General features: G+C 32.0%; 5 protein-coding genes and 1 long non-coding RNA gene across 6 annotated transcripts; 5 read left to right on the top strand and 1 right to left on the bottom strand.

Moving 5' to 3' along the window:
- Positions 1 to 712: 712 nt before the first annotated feature.
- LOC9329077 (protein RKD1) lies at positions 713 to 2,787 on the top strand. Its single transcript, XM_021014348.1, has 4 exons — positions 713 to 1,339; positions 1,419 to 1,552; positions 1,798 to 2,138; positions 2,356 to 2,787. The coding sequence occupies exons 1-4, from the start codon at positions 1,239 to 1,241 to the stop codon at positions 2,641 to 2,643; spliced, it is 864 nt and encodes a 287-aa protein (XP_020870007.1). The 5' UTR covers positions 713 to 1,238; the 3' UTR covers positions 2,644 to 2,787.
- Positions 2,788 to 3,028: 241 nt separating this feature from the next.
- Positions 3,029 to 4,177, top strand: LOC9329076. The gene has a single exon (XM_002892968.2). The coding sequence runs from the start codon at positions 3,101 to 3,103 to the stop codon at positions 4,133 to 4,135; it is 1,035 nt and encodes a 344-aa protein (XP_002893014.1). The 5' UTR covers positions 3,029 to 3,100; the 3' UTR covers positions 4,136 to 4,177.
- Positions 4,178 to 4,850: 673 nt separating this feature from the next.
- On the top strand, positions 4,851 to 6,706 carry LOC9329075 (E3 ubiquitin-protein ligase rnf8-A). Its single transcript, XM_002892967.2, has one exon. The coding sequence runs from the start codon at positions 5,214 to 5,216 to the stop codon at positions 6,477 to 6,479; it is 1,266 nt and encodes a 421-aa protein (XP_002893013.1). The 5' UTR covers positions 4,851 to 5,213; the 3' UTR covers positions 6,480 to 6,706.
- A 988-nt stretch (positions 6,707 to 7,694) lies between these two features.
- LOC110224619 (ERAD-associated E3 ubiquitin-protein ligase HRD1-like) lies at positions 7,695 to 8,576 on the top strand. The gene has a single exon (XM_021010948.1). The coding sequence runs from the start codon at positions 7,766 to 7,768 to the stop codon at positions 8,480 to 8,482; it is 717 nt and encodes a 238-aa protein (XP_020866607.1). The 5' UTR covers positions 7,695 to 7,765; the 3' UTR covers positions 8,483 to 8,576.
- Positions 8,577 to 8,823: 247 nt separating this feature from the next.
- LOC110225243 lies at positions 8,824 to 10,578 on the top strand. The gene is made up of 5 exons (XM_021014477.1): positions 8,824 to 9,071; positions 9,155 to 9,219; positions 9,915 to 9,969; positions 10,198 to 10,293; positions 10,373 to 10,578. Exons 2-5 carry the CDS (start codon positions 9,182 to 9,184, stop codon positions 10,484 to 10,486), a joined length of 303 nt encoding a protein of 100 aa, XP_020870136.1. The 5' UTR covers positions 8,824 to 9,071; positions 9,155 to 9,181; the 3' UTR covers positions 10,487 to 10,578.
- An 867-nt stretch (positions 10,579 to 11,445) lies between these two features.
- Positions 11,446 to 12,940, bottom strand: LOC110224563. The gene is made up of 3 exons (XR_002329045.1): positions 12,667 to 12,940; positions 12,218 to 12,436; positions 11,446 to 12,144 (listed from the first exon to the last, which is right to left on the bottom strand). It is a non-coding gene; the product is annotated as an uncharacterized LOC110224563 (long non-coding RNA).
- Positions 12,941 to 27,098: the final 14,158 nt, after the last annotated feature.

Genomic DNA, 27,098 nt, shown 5'->3' with positions numbered 1-27,098 from the left:
ATCTGCTTGCCAGATGAATGGAGTTTATTTTCGTCTGGTTAATATGACTCTGTTTTCTTATATCAAGATTTTTGGGAAACCCTCTGGATCTATTATTGTTTGGTCTGAACTCTGAAGGTAAATGTATACTTTTTGTCTTTGATGTGCCTAATGATATGATTACTAATGAACTCTTATCTTTTAGATCACTAGAACAAAGTAAGAAATTGTAATGTGTAACTTCCACTGGTGTTCTTCAGATTTCTATATATCCTGTAGTGTACAAAGATGCTCTAAAAACTCAGATTCTGGCTGGTTCTAGTTGTTAGAGAAGAACATAAAAGTCTCTAAAGACTCCAATGTTCCATAAAGACCTACCCCTAACGGTGTCTAAACCGTTTAAATTTGATCCAAAACAAATGGAAATAGTCTTGAAAAAAGAAAAAAGAAAAAAAACTGATCATAAAATCACCTAGTTTACTAAAAAGTGGTATTTAATAAAATTGCTCTCTGGGGATGTACCTTTAGTCAAGTGGTTAAGTCTACTTGACTCCGCCTTCTCCACCGTAGTTCGACTCCAGTAGGTCGCGTTACCCCGCGTAGTAAGGATTGGCTATGGATCGGGCTTGTCGATCCAAAGATGTCAAAAAAAAAAAAAAAAAAAAAATTGCTCTCTAAATAACTTTATTAATAACCTACAACAAGATTTAATTTCTCAGTTCTTAAGTGGCCATTAACTACAAGCATCACCTGAAAAGTATTAACTTTTCGCAGCCATTATCTCCAATTAATTTCTTAACCGTTACTCGCAGCTACAACTATAAGTTTATTAGTACTATTTTTCGTTAACAATTAAAATATTAATTGGCACCATACTTTACAAATTAACTGATTACAAATACTTAGGAGTATATAATATTTAGGAAAAAGGGTAATTATATGAATTCAACTAGCTACTCACAAAAGAGCAAATTAACTACGATTGGCTTATAAATCATATCCATGCAGCAGAGAGATGCTAAGAGAGACGTCTATCTATTCCCTAATCCTAAAAAAAAAAAACGTCCCTCTTAATTATTAGCATTAGTTACCATTAATCATTTATATCTCTCTCGTAACTCCAAATTTTACAGGGTAATCAATTAGCCGTCAATACCCACTTTCATGTACATTTTATAACTTCACTTCTATATCTACCACTATATATATACACACCTTTCTCTCTCTCCCGTTGATTAGTGATCACAAACCCATTAATAATGATGAAATCGTTTTGCAAGTTGGAGTATCATCAAGTATTTGGCAAAGAAGATATATCATTCTCATTTCTAAACCACTCATCACTTTACTCTAATCAAAGGTAAATTAATTATTTTTTTTACATGGTTATGATAACAGTTCTTGATCCATGTTATATTTGTTATGTGTTCTTGATGCAGCGAGTTAGCGAATCCTTTCTTCGAATTGGAAGACGAGATTCTTCCTTCTGCAACCTCTAGTAATTACTTTACTTCTGCCTCAAGCTTTCTTGCTTTACCTGATCTTGAACCCATCTCCATCGTATCTCATGAAGGTATGTATTTATGCACTTAATTACATTGTATTTAGATTTAAGATTGATCTCATGGATTTTCTGTCTGCACTTCTCACTCTTGTCGTTCTGTTTAAGCAGATATACTTAGTTTGTATGCAGGGCCGGTCCGAAGTTTCTAAATTATTTTTAATGCCCTACGCATAATTAACAATTTGGGCCTTTTTGTTAATGTAAAAAAAAAAAAATTCTCCCAAAAAAAGTGTTTAACAATGTGAGACCCTAAGCGGTGGCTTCACTTGCTTGCCCTCCGGACCGGCTCTGTTTGTATGGTTCTGCTTCATGGACCGAAGAAGAGTCGATGCTCGATTCTGATTTTGCGAAAAAGAGTGAAACCACAACTACCAAGAAGAAGAGATGCAGAGAAGAATGTGTTTCTAGTTGTTCTGTTTCAAAGACATTGTCGAAGGAAACCATCTCATTGTACTTTTACATGCCGATAACTCAAGCGGCTAGAGAACTTAACATTGGTTTAACTCTTTTGAAGAAGAGATGCCGCGAATTGGGTATCAAACGTTGGCCTCATCGTAAGCTCATGAGCCTACAAAAACTCATCAGCAATGTCAAGGTATAAACAACTATAAACATAATACAACTAAGTTATATAACAAGTTAAATTCCTCTATTGTATCATTAGGAATTATTTTTATGATATTTTTTTGCAGATTTTTAGTTTGCAAATTCTTCTTTTTTTTTTTGGAAATATTGGAACCACTATATAAAGCCTTAATGTATGGTCTACGATTTTAGTGAGTTTGACGTGCCTATTTCTATAATTGTAACAGGAGATAGAGAAGATGGAAGGGGAAGAAAATGAAGATAGGCTAAGAAATGCTTTGGAAAAGCTCGAGAAGGAGAAAAAAACGATTGAGAAGTTACCAGATTTGAAGTTTGAGGATAAGACAAAGAGATTGAGACAAGCTTGTTTCAAGGCTAACCATAAGAGGAAGAGAAGAAGTGGCATGTCCACGCCCATCACATCATCATCTTCTTCTGCTTCTTCCTCTTCTTACTCTTCTCTTCCGGGTTTGAGTGATAATAGGTGCTCGATGGTCGTTGATGAAGAGGTATGAGAAGATGATGATAAAGAGATGATCTCTTATGAAGTTTCTCTCATGTGGGTTCTTCAATTTGTTTATGAGTGTGTTGTGTAAGGTTTAGTGTATTCGACTCTAAATTACAAAACTTTTTTTGACTCAATAATATTAAATTACTACTAAAATGACCTCTCTCTTTTGTCTCAAATACTTGTTAGCTTTTCAATCTTTAAATGTAAATATACGAGTTTATTCAGCCTAAGCCCTTAAATCAGCCTAAGCCCAAATAGGAACCCACAATGAGTCTCTACTATAAATATACGAGTTTAATCAGCCTAAGCCATTAGTTCAAAAAAAAAAAAAAAAAAAAAAATTCAGCCTAAGCCCTTAAATCAACGAATTTCAATTTCTTTTTAGGTGACGACAAACAACAAAGAGAAAAAAATAAACAGGAACCACTAGGTTTGATTTGATTTTTTTTTTTTCTTAAATCATGCCTAAAATTTTACGCGGAGAGTTCGACCACAAAATCAAACATGATCCAGAACCAGAAGATGCAGGCACAATCAAATTCAGAGTCAAAGTGAGGTTCTTAGGTAAAGATGATGATAACTTGACATTCACGACTTTGTCGTTCGTCGACGAATTCATCAACGAGGATCGCAGCGAGTGTCAAAGCAAAGTAAACTTGAATAGATTTTTAAAGGAAGCAGGGATCAGCGACTACGATATTGCATATGCTATGTCTCACTTTATTCCCTTTGTTGCTAAAATAACTTCTTCTACAAGTAATGAGTATTCTCCAGAGTGTGCTTTAGAAGTGTCGTTTGATATTCTTCTTCTCGGTGAGCCTCGTATTGGAGAAGCAGTTAAAGTATTGTTAGACTACGAAATCAAACACGATCCTGAACCAGAAAAAGATGGCACAATCAGAGTCTATGCAAGGATCTTCTTCGGTGGAGAAGATTACTTGGCATTCACGACTTTGTCGTTTGCTGGCGAATTCATTAATGATGATCGCAACGAGTGTCGAAGCAAAGTAGACTTGAATAATTTCTTCAAGGAAGCAGGGATCAGCGACCACGATATTGCACATGCCATGCGTCAATTAATTCCCTATATTGCTCAAATAACTTCTTCCACAAGTAATGGGTATTCTCCAGGATGTGCTTTAGAAGTGTGGTTTGCTCTTTTTACTCACGACGAGCCTCATATTGAAGAAGAGGTTCAAGTTGAAGAAGCAGTCCAAATTGAAGAAGCGGTACAAATCTCGTTTGACGAGACCACTAACATCTGTTTGAGACCCGCAAGCGAGGTCGTGGTCAAGTCCTTAACCAGGAAAATATACGAGAAGATTAGCTGTACTGGTCAAAAATGCACAATTTGTTTGGAGGAGTTTAACGATGGAAGAAGAGTTGTGACTTTACCTTGTGGACATGACTTTGACGATGAGTGTGTCCTAAAGTGGTTTGAGACCAATCACGATTGTCCTCTGTGTCGTTTCAAGTTGCCATGTGAAGATCAATGAACTTCGGTAGGAAAATGAGAACGATTGAGAATGTAGATTCGATTTAGGATTACTTTTTTTTTTTTTTTTTAATTTTGATAATAATCCCTTTTTCATGCAAAAAAAAAAAAGAAGATTATAATCCCTTTTCTTTTTGAATTCGATTTTTTTTTGTTTTTTTTTTGTTTATTGGGACTTAATTTGGAGAATGTTGTGTATCATAATAACACTGGTATAAATCAAAGGAGTTTTGAAAAGCTAAAATAAAGAAGAGGAAGAGAAAAAAAGAAAGAAAGACCCTTTTTGTGTGTGTCAAACACAGAAACACTTAATTAGCCAGCATGGCAAAATCTATAAAACAAAATATATACCATTCTTATAAAATATATGGTTTCTAGAACCCATCTCTTATAAAAAAAATGTCTAAAACTCCCATGCATGAGTATATTATGTACATTATAGCTCAAACTAGTCCTTGGTCAGACCTAAGTCCAGACATGATCATTCATAGACCATAGAATGAGTTAGTTCGGTTGCTACCAAATATACAGAGACTTACAGAGATATAGCTAGGTATTTCCAATGGAGGTATGAAATACATACCTGGTTGTAAGAAATCTGTAACCCAAATACCCAATTAATTATTTTGATGATGTAAGAAGTCTGACAAACTTCTAATATTAAAAATTTCAACTATATTTGTTTTTCTCAATTACAGGTTTTCAAGTTTTTTTATTTTTTATTTTTAAATGAGATAAACTTCAGTAATCAAATTTTTGTGTAAGACGCATGTTTGTTACTCAGCCATATCAGAACATTAATTAAAAGCTAAATTTCTACCCAAAAAAAAAAAAAGGAAAGTAAAAGCTTAGGAAAAAATACATACACGGTTTGTAAATTAAGAAAAAACAACCCAAATTATAAATGACTGACGATATCAAATTCCAATATTATTAGATTTTCTACTGAAGATATATATACCATCAATGTAGTAGTGCCTCTATTATAAATACATGAATGAATTAATTCTAGAACCTAAAACCCATATAATCGATCAAATTGTATTTCCCAATATTTTTTCTTGATCGTTCTCGCCATTATGACTTCGTCCTTCACACACGAAATCAAGCACACTCCAATACCCGAAGATGTTGGCAAAATCAAAATCAGTGTTGATACAACCAAAATATATCAAAGTATCAGCAATTGGGACCTCTATCAAGAACAAAAAGAATTCTCGTGTATCCCGGTTTCTTTACGTGAATGTATTGACGTAGAAGTTACCGAATTCTTGACGCGATCAGGAGAAATCACTCCTATAGATGCTTACAATGTGTTACTAGACTTGTTTCGATTTATCGATGAAGTAACTTCTTCTGATGAATATACTCCAGGTTGTGCTTTAAGAGTGTTGATGACTCTTACTATCGGTATTCCTTATGAAAAAATTGAAGACGTTCTAGGTTCAGAGGATGAGCATTATGTTATCTTTGAATTTGATCATCAAACTGAAGAAGCAGCTCGACCTCAAGTTGAAGATGTTGTTCAAGACTCGTTCAATGAGACCGTTGAAGAAGAGGTTCTAGGTTTAGAGAATGAGGGAGATGTTATTTTTGACTCTGATCATTTAACTGAAGATGCAGCTCGATCTCAGTTTGTAGAAGTCTTTCGAATCTCATTAAATGAGATTAGTGAAGAAGAAGATCTAGGTTTGGAGGATGAACACGATGTTAACTTGTCCTATGAAGAAGCAGCTCTATCTTACCTTGAAGAAGTTGTTCAAGTCTCGCACAATGAGACCGTTGGAGAAAATGTTCTAGGTTTAGAGGATGAGCTATATCATCAAATTGAAGAAGAAGCTCGATCTCTTTCAGAAATTTCTCGATTCTCGCTCAGTGAGACCATTGAAGAAGAGACTATAGGTTATGAGGATGATTACGATGCTAACTTTTCCCATGAAGAAGCAACTCCATCTCAGCTTGGAGAATTTGTTCCATTCTACGGGCTGTCACGCTTATTGGTTCATCACGATGCTAGCTTTGACTTTGATCATCAAACTGAGGAAGCATTTCGTTCTCGGATTGCAGAAGTTTCTCGAGTTTCGTTCAATGAGACCAATACTGTCAGGTTAAAACCTGCGAGCAAGTTCGTTGTCGGATCTTTGAATAGGAAAATATACAAGAAGGCTAGAGATGTCGTCGTTGAGAATGCCATGTGCACTATTTGTTTGGAAGAGTTTGATGACGGAAGGAGTATTGTGACTTTACCGTGTGGACACGAGTTTGACGAGGAGTGTATTGAAGAGTGGTTTGTGAGAAATCATATATGTCCATTGTGTCGTTTTGAGTTGCCACATGAAAGATGAAGGGGACCGAAAAGGTTACTAAATTTTGAATAAAAGATTTGTGCAATATCATAGTATTTTTTTATTAAATCCTTTTCTATGGTTCTACACTATATGCTCTTGATTCAATTTATAGTGTTGGACTCTCATTCAAAAATCATAATTATATTGATCATACTCAATTATTATAGTGTGATTTCACGATTTTACGGTTCTTTGTTAATCTTTAAACGTTTTTATTTGTTTCATTATGCGATTAAGTAAAACCCTTGTTTGAAAAATCGCTAGGCGCTAGTCGGGCGCTCGGCATGGGCCTAGCGATTAATCGGAAAATCGGATTAAAATCGGGGATTAATCGGGGATTAGTTTTAGGGTTATTTTAATATTTTTAAAATATATTAATCCAATATTGTAAAAATTTATGATTTTTATTACAAATTTATGATTTTTATTAAAATTTGAACACAAGTTATTGTAAAACATCACAAACTCTCCATTCAAATGATTGAATAACAAAAATAAAAAGTTTTTTTATACTTGCAATCTAAAAAATAATCGGGGTATATAAGATTAGGCGGAAAATAATCGGATTAGGCGGAGAATAATCGGGTTACTGATTTTTTAGGGGATTAGTCATTAATCGAGGCGGATAGGGTGGGCCTAGCGATTAAGCGGGGAGTAATCGGGGCTAGGCGGGGATTTTTAGAACAGGGAGTAAAACATATCAATATCAAATATGATAAATACCTTTATATAATATTTTAGTTGAGTTAACATTTTCTTGCTTAACTAAATATAATCATTTTTTATCTACTTCATTTTATTTTTCAATAATTTCAAAATATTCATGTCACCAATCAAAACATTTAGGGAAATCTTTTAAATTTTTATACAACTTTGAAATATATAATATTTAATTAATCATGGATTTATATTGTTCATGTAGATAGATTTGAATAAAGGATTTATGTCTATCTTGTTGATTTTAGCAACTGAATAGAAATTAAATTATTATAAACGAATACAATAGATAGAGTTGGATTAGGAATTTAGGAATATTGTGATTAAATTATTGTGATTATAGAGTTTGATTGGATACCCTACAAGTTTCAGTTCCTCCAAGGGTTTTTCTTTTCCAATCCTTCTATATTGTAATCTAAAAAAAAGGGTAAATCAGATTTATAGTATCATGTAGATAGATTTGAATAAAGGATTTATGGAAATAAATGGAAACTTTGGAAAAAGTTGGAAAAAAAAAACTATTGTTAATATAATAAATATGTTTCCAAATCCCACCAGTAAAACAAATGCACGCAGAATCCTCTATAAATAATATTCGTGACAACAACATAAACACACAAGAACCATCCGAAGTTTTGAGTTCTTACTTTATTTTTTTCATCAACGTCTTCATTCTCCAATCAATCATGAGAGTATATTTGTACCACAATATCATACGCAATCCTCAACCAGAAAACGCCGGCACAATCACAATCAATGCAAAGATCGACGGTTACAATTCGACGTTTACTGGTTCATCGTTTACCGAAGAATTCTTCGACGAATATAACGACCAGTGTCGAAGCAAAGAAGACTTGAATTATTTCTTAATGGAATCAGGAATTGAAGACGACGATATCGAATATGCGATATCAGAGCTAATTTTCTATGTTTTTGAAGTAATTCTTCCCATATGTAGTAATTATAATCCGAGTGGTGATTTGTTAGTAGTGTCCTTGTTTCTTTCTCCTAATAATATCAGTTTGAGACCCGCAAGCAAGTTTGTGGTCAAGTCTTTAGCCAGGAAGATATACAAGAAGACTAGTAGTTCTACTAGTGATAGGTGCACAATTTGTTTGGAAGAGTTTAACGATAGAAGAAGAGTTCTGACTTTACCTTGTGGACATGACTTTGACGATGAGTGTGCCCTGAAGTGGTTTGATACCAATCAAGATTGTCCTCTGTGTCGTTTCAAGTTGCCATGTGAAGATCAACGAACTTGTTTGGTGCTGTGGCCGGAGTAACCTCGTTCGTAACACCTTTTTCGGTTTTTTTTGTCAGCAATCTTATATTAAAAGATCGTGTCAAACACCCTTTTGAGTTGGTTAGTATAATCTATATCTATATATAATAATATTTGAGAAGTGTTTTTGCTGACGTGTCGGACTCTCGGCTCTTGTTGAGTCATTGATTTTACGTAATTACTTAATTACCCTTAATGAAATCTAATTAATTTTGGAAAAATTAAATTGAATTTCGGATATTTAAGATGATAATGTCAAATATAGTTATAAATCTTAATTAGTTATGTTATTGTTCCATAACAAATAATTTAAAAATATATAACTTCCTTTTTGTAGTTATTATCGTCAAAAAAAAAGAAAAACCCTAAAAAAATCCTACACCGCCTCTTACCTTGATATAAATACCTTGCATGTTTACACTTTCGGATCATCACTAACCTTGATTTTTTGCATTGATTTTTTTTAGTTATACATCTTATTTTCGTTACTATAAATTCTAATGGTTTTTTTTAACGATTGTAGGTTTTGGATGAGTGAAAGCAACCATGATGCATAAAGAAGATTTAGTGATGTTTCAATTGATTAACGGGTAATCTTTTATCTTTAATGTCTCGATTTTCTTATTTTGTTATATTTTTATATGATTTACGTTACATATCTAATGTATGTCAGACTAATCAAGGTGCGGTTCAGAAATTTATGTTCCAAAACATTGTTACAAATCGATGGGGGAAAAGGTTTGATTTATATTTGTTCCTATCTATATGATATTGTGATTAATTTATGTGTTTTTATTTGTTTTACCGATGCTTTTGTGGAATTTCAAAATATTGAAAAGTTATGGCTAATCTCCACGAGCATGTAATCTCTCATATAACTTTGATCGTTTTTTTTTATGAGTCTTATTTTTTGTGTGATAATCAATGTTATTGTCAAATTATCTCCACGAGCATGTGATCTTCCATGTATTTTTAATCTACTCTTTGTTTTTCTTGTTTGATGAGTTTTAATTTTGTGTGGATATCATTGTTGTGATGTAGTCAAAATTCCAATAATGAGATACCAATATTTCGACTCTTTTAGGTATCACGTACGTTTCCCAACTTTATATTTGATACGTCTTCGCTTGTTAACAGAAAATTTGAAACATCGATCTCCATCTTCTAAAAGTGATTGAATTAAAATAGAATGACAACGTTTTAAAACCTAATTCCCAATTAATATTTGTGGTATATGTTTTTATGTTTTATTCCACTATGGTTGTGGGTCGATGATATCAATTATGAACATGTAGGTAATTTTATAATTTAGTCCTAATCAGTTGTCTGTTTTTGTGAAACTCCTAATCTATTATTTTTTTATTAATTAACCTAATAGACTATAGTCGTTGGGTATTCTTCTTCCTCTTATTCTCTTCACCGTATCTTCTCAGGGACATATTCCAAAATCTGATACACATGGTCTACAGTGTCACTCAACGTCATGTGGTGAGTTTTAGTTTTATACGTTCATGTTTAATGTTTGCTCTTCTGAGGATTTATTCTCTTCATGCAAGGTCTGTCTATTCAATTGTTCATCTTTTATTATCTGTTAAAGAGAGTTTGTTGCATTAATGTATCGTGCTCTACATTTCGAATTGTCATTTCGTTGTTACTTCCTGGTGTACAAAAAACGGCAGTGATATGGATTTGTGCTTTGCTAAATCTGTTTCTCAGTTCTCTGATGGCATTGAAGACAGAGTTGTGGTGGGGAGCCTTGATCTTAACCAATGCCGTTGGCTTCCTGATGAAATTGCTGGAACAAAACCAGAGGTATTTGTGTCGCCAACAATGCTGAACTTGAATCTGATATTGGACAAATTGAGAAGCCTAAGAGTATTTTATGTTATAGGGGATTGGTGTGGATTTTGCGAGAGCATACTTAAGCAACGTCTGTGTTGCAAAAGAGCTGCATCGTAATGGAGTTGGTTACAAACTCATTGATAAGTCCAAGAGAGTGGGGTAAGAATGTTTAATCAAACTCCTTAGACGTGTCCAGTTGGAGTTAAAAAAAGAGTTGTGAATATGGTTCAAGCATAACGGATATGTACGTGCATGTGATGGTAGCCAATGAAGCAGCACATAGGCTATACATGAAAAGCGGAATCGAGCAAGAGACTGCTGAGCAGCGTGGCAAGCTCGATACCTCAATAGACCACAACGGCTCCTCCTCTGGCTCCGCCTATCTTCTTCTTCCCTGGAGCTGATCCTCAGCTTTCTTCTTCCAATGGACGCTTTGCGATTCCTTCCTCTTCTCTCTTGTAAGTCTCTCTCTGAAACTCTCTGTTTTTTTCAATTACATTTCTCCGTTCTCATATTTTGGTTGAAGTTTTGGATTAATGAACAGCGTATATACTGTTCTGTCTCGTAATTTTTGTAATTCGTGTTCTGGGTTTGCGATTTCTGTTGCTACTCGCCACTAAATTCTCTGTTTTTCCTCTGAGCTTCTAAGAGCATCTCCAATGGGGGAGTTCTCTCCATGAGCTCTCTCAAATTTTTTATTATAAATTTTGAGAAAATGTTAGATGAGAACCTTTGATAATTTTTTTAATTTTTTTGTGTCCAATGGTAGGTTCTCTAGTAGGGTTCTTAGGAAAAAAAATATATAAAAAATTGTATATCATAAAAATTAATTTATTGCAATTCATAAAAAGAAGATTGTTGAAAAAAAAACAAGAAGAAGAATAGCAATGGTATTTAGGTGATCATAAAAAAAAAAAAGAAGAACAATGGTTTTTTTGGTTGGTGCTAAATTTTGGAGTAACAATAAAAAAAGAAAAGAAGAACAATGTGGATTTTTGGTTGGTGTTCCTTGTAAATTTTGGAGTAACAAGAAAAAAATTAAGAAGAACAATGGAATTTTGGTGAGCCGTAGAAAAAGAAGAAGAAGAAGCACAATGGAATTTTGTTGAGACGTAGAAGAAGAATAAGAACAATGTTTGTGTGTGTAATAATAAGAACAAGGATGTTGTTATATATAGCAAAGCTCAATCATATGGATGCATACAAAAAAGTGAGACTTGTGGTGTTTATACATAAAAACAAAAGCATATGCAACATAAAGCAAAAGCAAATGCAATAGGTCCGTGACTTGTGGTGTCTTCAGTCCTTGATTCTTTGTCTTCTTTCCACTTATACATCCCAAAGACTAAACTACACGGTGAAAATCATGGGTGACTGTGACTATAACTAACTGATCAAAAGAATGACAAGCAGATTACGATTATCATATTACCAAACCAGACACGGTGTGATGATGTTCACTTCAAAGTTGTTTACCTGATTTCAAGCCAAGGTCAGAGATAGTGAAGGAGGGGATAACATTCTTGAACTCCTGAAGCTGCTTGAAGTTCATCCATTGGGGTCATTGCTACTTCTGTTTCTCTCACTTCATTATTTTTCCCGGGCGTTGCAGCATCAGATGTTTTAGCAGACCTTTGAATAGACGCTCTTACATCCTCAAACAAAACAAACTCCTGACTATTCTCCACAGTGCAGTCACTTTGAAATGTAGAAATGGATTCTGTAGATCTATTAATATCCTCTAGAATGGTAGGTAAAGCTTTCTCCCACTCTTGTGATTGTTCTCCATCATGCTGGACAGTTCTTCAGGTTCCAAAACACCTGATATATTAACAATATATCTCAGCAAAAGTAAGTAACACATACAAACTACAACAAATCTAGGTGAACTTACCAGCGCTAGTGAAGAATTCATTGTCCCAGGCAAGACTTTTGCGCAAATTATACTATCCTTTCTTCATCACCTTCTTAGGCTCAGGCGACTCATGAGGTTGAAGTACCTCTTCCTTCTCTTCAATTGTAGAAACCAATATCTCATCATCACAATATAGTGTATCCCTCATGAAATTTAGATCTTTGTCATCCTTCAAACAATTTTCATCCTTATCTGCCTCTGAAATGTAAAACACAAAATTCACAACTTTAAATTAAAATCCAATGCCAGCTCGCTACAGTAGTAAGTAACAATGGATCTAAGTTCTAAGAAATCAATAAACCCTACATTGAAACTTGTCCAAGTAATCAATCAAATCAAGCAAAATCAAAATCCTCTAGTAATCAAGCAGATTAACAAAAACCCAGAACCCATAAATCCAAAATCAAAGGAGAGATATTGAAGTTCACCGGAAAACTCGTAGCTGGGTGGGTCAGGAAAGGAGGAGAAGAGAAGGCTATCGTCTTCAGAAGCGACATCAATCAAACCAAGGCCATCGGCTTCAACCTCGCTTTTTTTTTGTCGCGACAGAAATTAAAAAAAATGATTTTTTTTTTCTTTTGTTATAACTCTCCCTCCAATAGAACACTGACACGTGTCCGGCTCTCTCAAATTCTCAAAACTCTCTCAAGAGAATCGATTCTCTCATCTTAATTCAGTTTTGAATTATTTTTTTCCCAAAATCAGATGAGAACTCATCTAAATATGGAAGAGAACCTCCCATTGGAGGTGCTCTAAAAGCATAATCCATTTTGCGTAATTGAGATTTTTCTAATTGTGACTTTGATTTCTTCTCTGTTGGATCCACGGTTTTTACCCTTTCAATTGTTGTTTTCTATGAGTAATGCCTGTTTTCTTTCATTATGTTTTGGATCCAAATGCAATCAGTGTACAGTTTATAGTCTGGAAGCGGATTACTTCCAATTGGATCTGTTTCGTTCCGCATAATCACACTTGTGCTGTGAATCTTTGCTCTTGCGTTTTGAATAAGTTTACTTACTGGTACCGAATTGGTCGTTATTCTATTCATGAGATAAGCATTCCTGTTATGCTGCATCGTGTATTTCTTTATTTGTCTTTCTTCTCTTACTTACATACCCTGTGCTTATTCCACTGCCAGCGTTATTTCTTCTCTTCTTTAATGACATTTGTTTATCTAAGTTGGTAGTAAGATCATGAGGAAGAAGTATCTAGGCTTAGTTTTACCATAAAGTCTTTTGATTCTTTTCATGTGAGACAACACTTCATGGTTTCATCCAATTCAGTAGTCATTGACCAAAATTTTATCATTGCGTTTGATAAATAGATAACTTCCACTTCAGTCACCTGAGCATTGTGTTAACATCAATAAGTCCATGGCAAACACAGTGTTGGCAGATAAGACACCACTCTTTGGTTCCTTTGGTGTAACAAATTATTTTCACTTTAATGTTGGTAGATATGGTTTAGTCATATATTAATTACATGCTCAAATGATTTAAATTATAATACAACCAAAATAATTACGTCATACATTTAATTAATATGATTCTGATAATTATTTAATATTTAACTGCATAAAATTTGAAATAAATTTTCAAAACTATTTATGTATAATAAGAGGGGAAATTAATCAATCATATTTCTATTTTGAAGATAAATACAAAAAATAAGACATAACTAATAAAATTTGGTGCTTAAATGAATAAAATATACCTAAACTAGGACTGGGCATAAAACCCGAAATCCGAAAACCGATCCGAAAAATCTAGAACCGAACCTAAACCGAATAGTCCCTAAACCAGAACGGATAATAAATAATCCTATTCGAATTATCCGAACCAAACCCGATCCGAACGAAAACCGAATAGATATCCAAAAACCGGAAATAAACTTATATATCCAAAAATATTAGTTATATTTAGTTGTAATTTTATAGCAAATAACAAAAAATATCCTAAATAACCTAGATTCCATAATTTTTTTAGTTAGATTTGTTAAAATTATAAATATTTTTGTAAAATTTAACCAAATTTTAGAAAGATTAAACCAATTCTCATAGTATCTTGCCCATGTTATGTCTTTAAGACGTCAATACTATCCTGCACCCTATAATTCTAACCAATGAAAAGAACAAATATTTATTACCTTGGATACAGAGTTGACGAAGAAACCTTGGATAAAAACTCGACGAAGAAACTTGTAAGTGTTAATGTATGATGAAGCTTCCATGAACGTGAATTCGTGATCATAATGAAGAAACGTGTGAATGGAGACGGTTGATGGTTTTTTTTTCTTTTTTCTTTTTTTTTTTTTTTTTTTTTTTTTTTTCTTTTTTACCTTTTGTGTAAACAGATCTGTTTCATAATTTATCGGAAAAGGAATTATACCAAAAAAAAAAATCGGAAAAGGAAAATATTTATTATAATATTGATATATTTAAGATGATAATGTCAAATATCCGAAAATTATTAATCGGAGCATTAATATAAACATAAAAGAATACTATTCTAACCTTACTCAAATTAATAAGATTTAGATATCCGAAATTAATCGTAAACGGCTATTAATTGTTAAACTAATTAAAATAAAGATCAAACGTACCGGAATAGATGAAATTTTTGGTATGATCGTCGTGTTCGTCGTCGTTTCAATCTAAATATTTGGAAAAAAAACGAACAAAAAAAATAATATATAGATCAATGAAAGAGAACCCACCAATTTAGAAACGGTTATCACGCCATCGTATTGGTCGTCGGATGATTATAAGTCTCTAATCCGGAGATTGACTTGAACCCTGACAAAAACATATATTCATAGCATAAAATCGTAAATAGAAGGTAGAAGACCACCTATTAATCGGTTGTAACCTTGTGCAAACTCGATTTAATTTTGACGAATGAAATGTTGGTGTGGTGTCAAAACTTTCTTAGGGAGACTCGAAGATGAGAGAGCTGAAGTCAGAGATAGGCAGAGAGGTTTTTATGGAAAACAAACCTGCATTCATAATAAACACTACTATTAATTATTATTTTTTATGCAAGAATTAAATGGCAGTATAAAAAATTTAATGGTTAGTGCCGAAAAAAAAAGCAAGGATTAGTTATGATATCAAATCAAAATTAAATATCAAGCAAGATATTTACATAAAATTAAGGCAGGGGAGGATCTAAGAATTTTTTATATGACAATATCTACAACTAAACAAAGAAAATTTATATATTTTTAAAACAGAATCATTATTTGTTTTTTTGGTAAGATTAAAACCGAATCATTATCATATTAGTAAAATTATCATTTATTTATTACTATCCACGTTAATTTAAAAGTTTAAGAGAATATCTGCTTTTTTCTCATAAAAGGATGGGATAATAACATAACTCTTTTAGATTTATAACTATATTTGACATTATCATATTAAATCTATTAAGATAAATATATTTCTTTTTGAAAAATATAAATAAAATGATAATATAATTATTATAGATTTACAATTATATTATTATCCATGTCAAAATTTTAAAACATTTTACTTTTTTCTCACATAGGAAGATAGAACAATAACGTAACAGTTTAAGATTTACAACATAAAAATAATATCAGAATTGGAACGCCAAATCATAATCAACACAATTAACACAACTCTAATAGGAAATTAGAGTTATCTTGTGATTAAAATACTAAACAAACAAAACTAACCGAAACAAAACAAAAGTCTTCCTTTCAAAATCATTAACGTGACGGATTGCTGACTGATTAAGTTGAAGTTTTAGGCATTTAAAGATCTAGAAAGATTATTAAGGTTAAACATTTTTATTTATTTTAAACAACGTTTGAATGTTGACAAAAAAAGAAGAAGAGAGTGTTGGGACCATCGGGAGAGACAACGTTGAGCAGCTGCGAAAGAAGCCAACGTTGTCTATTATGTTCCTCACAGTGTTTGATTTGACTTTTGATGACATTACACTCCTATCCACTTGTTGTCTCGAAAGTTCATGCAATGAAAAATTATTAAACAAAACAATTTACTTTTATGTATAAATCCTAGGGAAGAACCGATCAAGCTAAGATCAATGGTTGTGGTTTTAGTACCGTATACTTCTCAAATATACCCGTTGAATAACGGAAATCCGCAAGACGGAGAGGAGACGAAGTCAACCTAGCTGGCAAAGGAGCTAACCCAGCTCCTTTGGTCTTATTTATGGTCATATGTATTTAGCAAAATATGGTATACAAACCGAACCAATCAACAACAAAACCTGGTTTTAAATTGTTGTATATTTCTCAAAAGTCAAAACCCATAATAACCAATGGAACAGAAGAAGCTAATGCAGAGCATACTTACGCTTGGAGTAAAGAGTGATGCAAGCTTCCATTGGCACACCCAAAAACGCATCAGAGCATGGAAAGAAACCTAAAAACCAATAAATTAAACAATAATTAAATCTTAGTGCATGGAAAACGAATCCTATACATACCAAAGTCCGAATCTCAGTGCCTTAGAATGACCTCGATACCAAAAACTTTAAGTTACTACTTCCATATATGTAATATTTTAGTTTGGGGAGAGAGATTGGCAACGAAGAGTAATTCCTGAATTTAACAGCCAAGTTTGTTATCCCTAATCTAAAGAGAGGAATACTTAAATTGTATTAACGACAAAAATTAGCCTCCTCTGAAGATTCATCCCTGAAATAAGTCATCTTTCTGACTTTGTGGCAACTGTGTTATCAAAAGTTGAGTGTTTCTTCTGAGAAAAGACATATTTGAAAATAATAAGAACATGTACCTCAACAAAATCAGGAGGTACCTCATCTTTTTACAACAAAAATAAACATACCAAACCATCGATGATTACCTTCTCAAAAGTTGAAACCAAACTTTTTGATTATAAAAATTGATTAGTGGTGAAAATAGTGAAACCATAAATACAAAAAAAAAAAAAAAATCAAATTTGTACATATAAACTATAAGATCACCTGTTTATTCATTGAATTAGGTCCAAATTTTCCATACACCAGTTCACATCGTCTCCTCCATACATCCACCCTACAATAAAAAGAAAAATTAAAATTAGGTAGATGCAAAAAAAAAGTTTGAAAAAAAAGAACAAAAAAACAAGGGTTAGTTATGATCTGAAATTGAATACCATGAGCAAGGTATTTATATTGAATAGGAGGCGGTGCATGTTTTAGAGTTTCTAAATTTTTCGACGATAAATACAAAAAAAGAAAAGAAAATTTACATATTTTAATAAGCAAATCACTATCATAATAATAAATATTTGTAAAACTGCCATTTATTCATTGTTATCCATGTTTATTTAAAATAATATTTACTTTTTTCGGTAAAAATATGGAATAATAACAACTATTTTAGATTTACTACTATATCTGATACTATCTTATAAAATATATTAAAATTTAAGGGAAAATTCCTTTCTGTTTCAAAAATAAGGCGGAACAATAATATAATTTTTGATTTACAATAGATAGACATGCATGGTATCCATATGCGTCATGTCACGCTGATCCATATTTTTTTCCAAAACTCGATCTAATTGCTATTATGTGCAAAAATCACCACCGTTCACGTTCATGTTCACGTTAGCACTCCATACCTTAATTCACATGTAAACCTCTCTGCCTATCTCTGACTTCAGCTCTCTCATCTTCGAGTCTCCCCAAGAAAGTTTTGACACCACACCAACATTTCATTCGTCAAAATTAAATCGAGTTTGCACAAGGTTACAACCGATTAATAGGTGGTCTTCTACCTTCTATTTACGATTTTATGCTATGAATATATGTTTTTGTCAGGGTTCAAGTCAATCTCCGGATTAGAGACTTATAATCATCCGACGAACAATACGATGGCGTGATAACCGTTTCTAAATTGGTGGGTTCTCTTTCATTGATCTACATATTATTTTTTTTGTTCGTTTTTTTTTCCAAATATTTAGATTGAAACGACGACGAACACGACGATCATACCAAAAATTTCATCTATTCTGGTACGTTTGATCTTTATTTTAATTAGTTTAACAATTAATAGCCGTTTACGATTAATTTCGGATATCTAAATCTTATTAATTTGAGTAAGGTTAGAATAGTATTCTTTTATGTTTATATTAATGCTCCGATTAATAATTTTCGGATATTTGACATTATCATCTTAAATATATCAATATTATAATAAATATTTTCCTTTTCCGATTTTTTTTTTTTTGGTATAATTCCTTTTCCGATAAATTATGAAACAGATCTGTTTACACAAAAGGTAAAAAAGAAAAAAAAAAAAAAAAAAAAAAAAAAAAAAAAAAAACTATCAACCGTCTCCATTCACACGTTTCTTCATTATGATCACGAATTCACGTTCATGGAAGCTTCATCATACATTAACACTTACAAGTTTCTTCGTCGAGTTTTTATCCAAGGTTTATTCGTCAACTCTGTATCCAAGGTAATAAATATTTGTTCTTTTCATTGGTTAGAATTATAGGGTGCAGGATAGTATTGACGTCTTAAAGACATAACATGGGCAAGATACTATGAGAAGCTTGACTATTCTGCTTCGACAGATCAACAGGTGAAATTCTATCACTAAATTATTAGATCTCTGTTATTGCTATGAATATATGCTTTATGTTAGGATTTCAAGTTTTGCCTTCGTTTAGAAGAATTATATTCACACGACGAAGAACACGATGAATTCAATTAAAGCTTCCTAACTGGTACTTCGTTGTTCCTTTTTTTTTTTTTGGTTAATTATCATGTGTATTGTTTCCAAAATTATTTTTTCCTGGTTAATTCCGAAATTCAATTTAATTTTTCCAAAATTAATTAGATTTCATGAAGGGTAATTAAGTAATTACGTAAAATAAATGACTCAACAAGAGCCGAGAGTCCGACACGTCAGCAAAAACACTTCTCAAATATTACTATTTCCGATTTTTTTTTTTTGGTATAATTCCTTTTCCGATAAATTATGAAACAGATCTGTTTACACAAAAGGTAAAAAAGAAAAAAAAAAAAAAAAAAAAAAAAACTATCAACCGTCTCCATTCACACGTTTCTTCATTATGATCACGAATTCACGTTCATGGAAGCTTCATCATACATTAACACTTACAAGTTTCTTCGTCGAGTTTTTATCCAAGGTTTATTCGTCAACTCTGTATCCAAGGTAATAAATATTTGTTCTTTTCATTGGTTAGAATTATAGGGTGCAGGATAGTATTGACGTCTTAAAGACATAACATGGGCAAGATACTATGAGAAGCTTGACTATTCTGCTTCGACAGATCAACAGGTGAAATTCTATCACTAAATTATTAGATCTCTGTTATTGCTATGAATATATGCTTTATGTTAGGATTTCAAGTTTTGCCTTCGTTTAGAAGAATTATATTCACACGACGAAGAACACGATGAATTCAATTAAAGCTTCCTAACTGGTACTTCGTTGTTCCTTTTTTTTTTTTTTGGTTAATTATCATGTGTATTGTTTCCAAAATTATTTTTTCCTGGTTAATTCCGAAATTCAATTTAATTTTTCCAAAATTAATTAGATTTCATTAAGGATAATTAAGTAATTACGTAAAATAAATGACTCAACAAGAGCCGAGAGTCCGACACGTCAGCAAAAACACTTCTCAAATATTATTATTTCCGATTTTTTTTTTTGGTATAATTCCTTTTCCGATAAATTATGAAACAGATCTGTTTACACAAAAGGTAAAAAAGAAAAAAAAAAAAAAAAAAAAAAAAAAAAAAAAACCCATCAACCGTCTCCATTCACACGTTTCTTCATTATGATCACGAATTCACGTTCATGGAAGCTTCATCATACATTAACACTTACAAGTTTCTTCGTCGAGTTTTTATCCAAGGTTTCTTTGTCAACTCTGTATCCAAGGTAATAAATATTTGTTCTTTTCATTGGTTAGAATTATAGGGTGCAGGATAGTATTGACGTCTTAAAGACATAACATGGGCAAGATACTATGAGAAGCTTGACTATTCTGCTTCGACAGATCAACAGGTGAAATTCTATCACTAAATTATTAGATCTCTGTTATTGCTATGAATATATGCTTTATGTTAGGATTTCAAGTTTTGCCTTCGTTTAGAAGAATTATATTCACACGACGAAGAACACGATAAATTCAATTAAAGCTTCCTAACTGGTACTTCGTTGTTCCTTTTTTTTTTTTTTGGTTAATTATCATGTGTATTGTTTCCAAAATTATTTTTTCCTGGTTAATTCCGAAATTCAATTTAATTTTTCCAAAATTAATTAGATTTCATTAAGGGTAATTAAGTAATTACGTAAAATAAATGACTCAACAAGAGCCGAGAGTCCGACACGTCAGCAAAAACACTTCTCAAATATTATTATTTCCGATTTTTTTTTTTGGTATAATTCCTTTTCCGATAAATTATGAAACAGATCTGTTTACACAAAAGGTAAAAAAGAAAAAAAAAAAAAAAAAAAAAAAAACCATCAACCGTCTCCATTCACACGTTTCTTCATTATGATCACGAATTCACGTTCATGGAAGCTTCATCATACATTAACACTTACAAGTTTCTTCGTCGAGTTTTTATCCAAGGTTTCTTCGTCAACTCTGTATCCAAGGTAATAAATATTTGTTCTTTTCATTGGTTAGAATTATAGGGTGCAGGATAGTATTGACGTCTTAAAGACATAACATGGGCAAGATACTATGAGAAGCTTGACTATTCTGCTTCGACAGATCAACAGGTGAAATTCTATCACTAAATTATTAGATCTCTGTTATTGCTATGAATATATGCTTTATGTTAGGATTTCAACTTTTGCCTTCGTTTAGAAGAATTATATTCACACGACGAAGAACACGATGAATTCAATTAAAGCTTCCTAACTGGTACTTCGTTGTTCCTTTTTTTTTTTTTGGTTAATTATCATGTGTATTGTTTCCAAAATTATTTCCTTTTTTTTTTTTGGTTAATTATCATGTGTATTGTTTCCAAAATTATTTTTTCCTGGTTAATTCCGAAATTCAATTTAATTTTTCCAAAATTAATTAGATTTCATTAAGGGTAATTAAGTAATTACGTAAAATAAATGACTCAACAAGAGCCGAGAGTCCGACACGTCAGCAAAAACACTTCTCAAATATTATTATATATAGATTAAGGTATGGAGTGCTAACGTGAACATGAACGTGAACGGCGGTGATTTTTACACATAATAGCAATTAGATCGAGTTTTGGAAAAAAATATGGATCAGCGTGACATGACGCATATGGATACCATGCATGTCTATCTATTGTAAATCAAAAATTATATTATTGTTCCGCCTTATTTTTGAAACAGAAAGGAATTTTTCCTTAAATTTTAATATATTTTATAAGATAGTATCAGATATAGTAGTAAATCTAAAATAGTTGTTATTATTCCATATTTTTACGGAAAAAAGTAAATATTATTTTAAATAAACATGGATAACAATGAATAAATGGCAGTTTTACAAATATTTATTATTATGATAGTGATTTGCTTATTAAAATATGTAAATTTTCTTTTCTTTTTTTGTATTTATCGTCGAAAAATTTAGAAACCCTAAATCATGCACCGCCTCCTATTCAATATAAATACCTTGCTCATGGTATTCAATTTCAGATCATAACTAACCCTTGTTTTTTTTGTTCTTTTTTTTCAAACTTTTTTTTGCTTCTACCTAATTTTAATTTTTCTTTTTATTGTAGGGTGGATGTATGGAGAGGACGATGTGAATTGGTGTATGGAAAATTTGGACCTAATTCAATGAATAAACAGGTGATCTTATAGTTTATATGTACAAATTTGATTTTTTTTTTTTTTGTATTTATGGTTTCACTATTTTCACCACTAATCAATTTTTATAATCAAAAAATTTGGTTTCAACTTTTGAGAAGGTAATCATCGATGGTTTGGTATGTTTCTTTTTGTTGTAAAAAGATGAGGTACCTCCCGATTTTGTTGAGGTACATGTTCTTATTATTTTCAAATATGTCTTTTTTCAGAAGAAACACTCAACTTTTGATAACACAGTTGCCACAAAGTCAGAAAGATGACTTATTTCAGGGATGAATCTTCAGAGGAGGCTAATTTTTGTTGTTAATACAATTTAAGTATTCCTCTCTTTAGATTAGGGATAACAAACTTGGCTGTTAAATTCAGGAATTACTCTTCGTTGCCAATCTCTCTCCCCAAACTAAAATATTACATATATGGAAGTAGTAACTTAAAGTTTTTGGTATCGAGGTCATTCTAAGGCACTGAGATTCGGACTTTGGTATGTATAGGATTCGTTTTCCATGCACTAAGGTTTAATTATTGTTTAATTTATTGGTTTTTAGGTTTCTTTCCATGCTCTGATGCGTTTTCGGGTGTGCCAATGGAAGCTTGCATCACTCTTTACTCCAAGCGTAAGTATGCTCTGCATTAGCTTCTTCTGTTCCATTGGTTATTATGGGTTTTGACTTTTGAGAAATATACAACAATTTAAAACCAGGTTTTGTTGTTGATTGGTTCGGTTTGTATACCATATTTTGCTAAATACATATGACCATAAATAAGACCAAAGGAGCTGGGTTAGCTCCTTTGCCAGCTAGGTTGACTTCGTCTCCTCCCCGTCTTGCGGATTTCCGTTATTCAACGGGTATATTTGAGAAGTATACGGTACTAAAACCACAACCATTGATCTTAGCTTGATCGGTTTTTTCCTAGGATTTATACATAAAAGTAAATTGTTTTGTTTAATAATTTTCCATTGCATGAACTTTCGAGACAACAAGTGGACAGGAGTGTAATGTCATCAAAAGTCAAATCAAACACTGTGAAGAACATAATAGACAACGTTGGCTTCTTTCGCAGCTGCTCAACGTTGTCTCTCCCGATGGTCCCAACACTCTCTTCTTCTTTTTTTGTCAACATTCAAACGTTGTTTAAAATAAATAAAAATGTTTAACCTTAATCATCTTTCTAGATCTTTAAATGCCTAAAACTTCAACTTAATCAGTCAGCAATCCGTCACGTTAATGATTTTGAAAGGAAGACTTTTGTTTTGTTTCGGTTAGTTTTGTTTGTTTAGTATTTTAATCACAAGATAACTCTAATTTCCCATTAGAGTTGTGTTAATTGTGTTGATTATGATTTGGCGTTCCAATTCTGATATTATTTTTATGTTGTAAATCTTAAACTGTTACGTTATTGTTCTATCTTCCTATGTGAGAAAAAAGTAAAATGTTTTAAAATTTTGACATGGATAATAATATAATTGTAAATCTATAATAATTATATTATCATTATATTTATATTTTTCAAAAAGAAATATATTTATCTTAATAGATTTAATATGATAATGTCAAATATAGTTATAAATCTAAAAGAGTTATGTTATTATTCCATCCTTTTATGAGAAAAAAGCAGATATTCTCTTAAACTTTTAAATTAACGTGGATAATAATAAATAAATGATAATTTTACTAATATGATAATGATTCGGTTTTAATCTTACCAAAAAACAAATAATGATTCTGTTTTAAAAATATATAAATTTTCTTTGTTTAGTTGTAGATATTGTCATATGAAAAATTCTTAGATCCTCCACTGCCTTAATTTTATGTAAATACCTTGCTTGATATTTAATTTTGATTTGATATCATAACTAATCCTTGCTTTTTTTTTCGGCACTAACCATTGAATTTTTTATACTGCCATTTAATTCTTGCATAAAAAATAATAATTAATAGTAGTGTTTATTATGAATGCAGGTTTGTTTTCGATAAAAACTAGATTGGATTTATGGAAGCACGTCATTGTTTCCAGTGCGAGGAAACAAATGTCGTATCACTGCTGTTGTGGCTCTTTAGTACTTTCGTTTCTGTTTATGGCTTTGCTTCGGTTGTATGGTTAGTCATCAATCATTGATCTTCTCATTGTTTGAATATTGTTGCATAGGAAAAATCTTCCTTTTTTATGAATCTTTCAAAAGTTGGGTCCATGCTATTCTCAGTGATTGATTACGTTTATTGAATATTTGTGTGCTTCCTCTGCTGATATTCTAATTCATGCTTTATTCGTCGTCTTTGATACACTCTGATTAACCATTGTGGACCTCTAGAGTCTAATTTGCAATATTAATGCAAGTCTCTTTAACTTACGGATTATGAAGAGCATCCTAAGATCGTTTAATTTGATTCAAGCTTTATGTGGCTAATGTTTGGTCTTGGATGTGAATTAGTCTATCATGTTTCTTGGAAGGTAGGAAGCAATCTTGATGTTTACCAAAATCCAATGTGCTCTTTTGTAGCTCAGTTTTGAAATATGTACTAATTATTGTAGAGGGAACCCAAAACAAAGAGACCATATGTATGATTTTATATGCGAAGAGAAGCTCCGAATTTGAAATCGTCTCCACTCCGGTGATATGTGGCCATGGTGTGAAGGAGTCTGGAGCCATGGTTATTTCAGATTCGGACATAACCGTAATTGTTAAACTAATAAAAATAAGATCAAACGTACCGGATTGATGAGAATTTTTGGTGTTCTTCGTCATGTTCTTCGTCGTATGGATCTAACAAAACAAAAAAAAAATATATACCCCAAAATTTTTTTTTTGTTTGTTAATAGAGAGAACCCACCAATTTTGTAGCGTTGATTGTGACATTGAATTGTTTGTCGGATGAATATAAGTCTCTAATCCGGAGACTGAAGTTGAACCCTAACAAAAACATATATTCATAGCATAAAATTCATAAATAAAAGGTAGAGCATCACATAGCTTTTTCTTCAAAGCCAACACATCTCTCTTTGTAGCCGAATTACTCTCCAGTTTGGTATATACTCAAATTTTCCAATGACTTCCTTCTCGAACCTGGAGCGTTTTTGCTTTGCCGGATATTTTTAGGATATGGCTCTTATGTATCTCTTGTGAGTCACTTGATATGTTGTTTAGGTAAAACTTTTGGTTTGAAAGAGAATGATCTACGACAAGCATAATCGGTTATTTGTTATATATGTGGCCATGTTCATATTGCTTTCTCCACAAGCAATTTTCCAGTTTTGTAGCATTCGATATTTAAATTTAAAAGCTTCAATACGTTGTATACATGTGTATGTATGTACATATATGAATTATTCTCAGTTGCACACAGTGGTTTCTAAGGGATAGATACTTGCTCTCTGTAACCCTCTCATTTTTAGTACCTATCTTCAGTGTTTACTTTGCTAAGAGCTTCTTGATAGGCATACATCTTTGCAATCTCAGATCAATATACTACAAATACATATACGATACAGTTAAGAAAATGATATTTCTCTTACAACTTTTTATATGGTTTTTATAAACAAGAGATCAACTAAAGGGTTACGCAGCGACCAATGGCGAAGGTAGAGACAAAGATACTACAATAGGGACGATAAATATGACACGATATATACAAAGGAGATGCCTGTTTCTATACCATTGAAATTTTACGTACATAACTACTTCAAAGAGCAAGATGACTTACTTGATAGGTAAGAGATATGGTAAGAGATTATATTTTTCAATTATTTGTTTCCAACTACGAAAAACTCCAGTGACATACAATCTAAAAGCATGAATATGTCATAAAATCAAGAATACAACAAAAACCAGGAAGATGGGCCCAAATTAAAGTCCGAAACTGGACGTGGGGAACCCACGGACAGTGGCGGTCGGAGCGTTACAAATATGAAAGAAACGAGGAAGCGTGAATATGTCATAAAACCAAGAGTACTACAAAACCAAGAAGATGTGCTCAAAGAACGAAACTGGACGTGGGAACCCACAGACAGTGGCGGTCGGGGCGTTGCTAATATGAAAGAAACAAGTAAGCATGAATATGTCATAAAATCAAGAGTACGACAAAACAAAGAAGATGGGCCTAAAGACCGAGACTGGACGTGGGAACCCATGGACAGTGGCGGTCGGGACGTTGCTAATATATTGTTGGTTTAAATATATAGATTTTTTATATTTAATTCTATTATATATATCAAGATATAAACACTAATAATTGTTTGTGATTCAAAAACACTATTAATTGTTGATTACTAATATTATATATCAAAAGTTATAGCGTTTTACCATAATTCTATATTAATGTCGTTATAAAAATTAGACTCTTGACAAAATTAATTCAATAAATATCCCTAACTTGATAACCCTAAATATTAATTATTAATTCTGGTCTTAATCAACATACAACCCCGCGCTGGGCGCGGGGACCTCCCCTAGTTATCTAATTAAAATTCTTTTTTTGTTAACAACTTCAACTTATATCAAATGACGCTTTTTTGTTAATATGTAAACATTTTTATTTGTTCATTATGCGTAAATATATCAATACCAAACAAGATATATGCCTTTTTATAATATTTTAATTGAGTTAAGATTTTCTTGCTTAACTAAATATAATATTTTTTAAGCTAATTCATTTTTATTTTTCAATGATTTCAAAATATTAATGTCACCGATCAAATGTTTATACAACTTTAAAATGAAACCGTCGATTACCTAAATATATAATATTTAATTAATCATGGATTTTACTTTTCTGAAAAATAATGGATTTACAAAATAAAAGTATTGTTCATATATATGTAGATAGATTTGCATAAAATTTTAAGTCTATCTTGCTGATTTTAGCAATAGAAACTGAATATAAATTAAAAACCATTAATATAGATCGTTGAATTAGGACTTAACTTCAAATCCTCCATGGGTATTTCTTTTTTAAATCCTATAATGTGATATACAAAAAAAAAAAATGGTAAATCAGATTTATAGTATTAAAAAATGAAAAAT

Source organism: Arabidopsis lyrata (assembly GCF_000004255.2).
Source record: "Arabidopsis lyrata subsp. lyrata unplaced genomic scaffold ARALYscaffold_1, whole genome shotgun sequence".
Taxonomy (NCBI): Eukaryota; Viridiplantae; Streptophyta; class Magnoliopsida; order Brassicales; family Brassicaceae; genus Arabidopsis; species Arabidopsis lyrata.
This window is presented reverse-complemented; position numbering and strand designations above follow the sequence as displayed.

Coding starts and splice junctions, on each gene's coding strand:
- LOC9329077 (XM_021014348.1), top strand. CDS start 1,239: ATGATGAAATCGTTTTGCAAGTTGGAGTATCATCAAGTATTTGGCAAA. Junction 1,340..1,418: donor TCACTTTACTCTAATCAAAG/GTAAATTAATTA, acceptor TTCTTGATGCAG/CGAGTTAGCGAATCCTTTCT. Junction 2,139..2,355: donor AACTCATCAGCAATGTCAAG/GTATAAACAACT, acceptor TAATTGTAACAG/GAGATAGAGAAGATGGAAGG.
- LOC9329076 (XM_002892968.2), top strand. CDS start 3,101: ATGCCTAAAATTTTACGCGGAGAGTTCGACCACAAAATCAAACATGAT.
- LOC9329075 (XM_002892967.2), top strand. CDS start 5,214: ATGACTTCGTCCTTCACACACGAAATCAAGCACACTCCAATACCCGAA.
- LOC110224619 (XM_021010948.1), top strand. CDS start 7,766: ATGCACGCAGAATCCTCTATAAATAATATTCGTGACAACAACATAAAC.
- LOC110225243 (XM_021014477.1), top strand. CDS start 9,182: ATGTTCCAAAACATTGTTACAAATCGATGGGGGAAAAG. Junction 9,220..9,914: donor ACAAATCGATGGGGGAAAAG/GTTTGATTTATA, acceptor GTATCTTCTCAG/GGACATATTCCAAAATCTGA. Junction 9,970..10,197: donor GTGTCACTCAACGTCATGTG/GTGAGTTTTAGT, acceptor TCTGTTTCTCAG/TTCTCTGATGGCATTGAAGA.